General features: G+C 33.8%; 1 protein-coding gene across 2 annotated transcripts in view; it reads right to left on the bottom strand.

Annotated features, from left to right (window-relative positions):
* LOC107623184 (protein trichome birefringence-like 19) overlaps positions 1 to 1,504 on the bottom strand; it is an 18,056-nt gene that overhangs the window by 572 nt on the left and 15,980 nt on the right. For both annotated transcript variants that reach the window (XM_021114958.1, XM_021114960.1), the window contains exons 2-4: positions 1,475 to 1,504; positions 868 to 1,262; positions 1 to 288 (exon numbers count right to left, since the gene is read on the bottom strand). The exon at positions 1,475 to 1,504 ends at the window's right edge or, in 1 of these variants, runs on beyond it. In XM_021114958.1, coding sequence (XP_020970617.1) covers positions 1 to 288; positions 868 to 1,262; positions 1,475 to 1,504 — 713 coding nt within the window. The remainder of the gene's footprint in view (positions 289 to 867; positions 1,263 to 1,474) is intronic.

Raw genomic sequence — 1,504 nt, 5'->3', positions numbered from 1 at the left:
GTGTTCTTATCCTTTGAATGTCCATAGTTGTTTGGATGGCCATCAGGCCTTAGCAGCATGATCTCAGTTGTATCAAGCATCATAAACTTCAAGCCTTTCTTTCTTGCTTCCTTTTGTGCTGCTTTGAATTCATCCACTTGAGTCAGATATGTCTCAAGCATGAAACCATCTAACTTGATCTCTTCCTTGGTGAATGGCTTTGTCCTTTTACAGTTTCCTCCTTTGTTCCAATCCCCATTCTCAAAGTGTGATGGAGAGAATGTCCTCAAAAATGTCATTCCATTGTACCTGTTGAGCCAAAAAAAATTAGAGACATTCAAATTGACTTATATTGTATATTTTTAACATTGTCATAGATATAACCATTTATATGTCTCCTCCTATCAACTTAAGTTTTTAGGAAAAGTGGTTTTATGATATGATATCACAGCTTCTATATGACTTAAAGATTTAGAATTCGATCCTTATTGACTCCAAAAGAAAAATTTCAGTATAAAGTAGACAAAAACAGAAGGAAAACCTATGCAAAAATTTATACAAATCCAAAAGAGATTCTTGCATAAAGGAGCGTGTTAGAGATATAACCATTCATACGTCTTCTCCTACCAGCTTAAGCTTTTAAAAGAAGTGGTTTCATAATATGATATCACATCTTCTATTATCTAAAGGTTTAGAATTTGATCCTTATCGACTTAAAAAGAAAAAACTTCAGTATAAACTAAGCAAAAGCAGAATGAAAACCTATGCAAAAATTTACGCAAAGTTCTTGTATGAAGGAGCTGTTAGAGATATAACTATTCATATGCCTCCCCCTATCAGTTTAATCTTTTGGGAGGAGTGATATCATGATAAACATTCAAATAGTACCTTTTAAGATTTGTGATTGCTTTGAATGCAGTTCGAAATGCCTTCCTGTAACCGTAGTAGTATGTAAGATCTGTTACATTCTCCTTATCGCATTGGTTGCATCCAACTAGTTTATTATTTTCGAAGAACAGAAGAGGTCTAAAGAACCAATGCCCTGCTGAGAAAATGACAATGTCAAAATCTGCAACCTGATTAGTCCAAGCTTCATCTGCCTCATCCAAGTAGAGTCTCATTATGTTGTTGTAACTGTGTTGATCAGGATCATCATCCCTGGCTTTCACAAAGTATGGAGACCATAGATTTGCCAATGTGAAATTGTAATCTTCGAAATAGTACCTCTTGAAATACATTGGATTTGATGAATATCTCTCAGAAAGGTCTTCAGCTTCAGATACCTGAAAGAGAGATCAAAATCACATGATCACATAAGCATGTTTTGTAACTTGATCATGCAAAATTAGTTCATTAAGTGTTAATCAAGTAACAAAATTACCGACGAAAGATTTTGTCATAATCTTTCGTCGATGATTCTGTTACTTAACTAGAAGAATTATGTAACTTCCAATATCCTAAAAAGAAAAGAAAAAAGCAGAATTTTTTTACTTACATGATTTAGGAGGCACAAAAGAGACCACAT

Source organism: Arachis ipaensis, chromosome B10, assembly GCF_000816755.2.
Source record: "Arachis ipaensis cultivar K30076 chromosome B10, Araip1.1, whole genome shotgun sequence".
NCBI lineage: Eukaryota > Viridiplantae > Streptophyta > Magnoliopsida > Fabales > Fabaceae > Arachis > Arachis ipaensis.
Note: the sequence above shows the minus strand (reverse complement) of the source record. Positions and strands in the feature narration are given on the sequence as shown.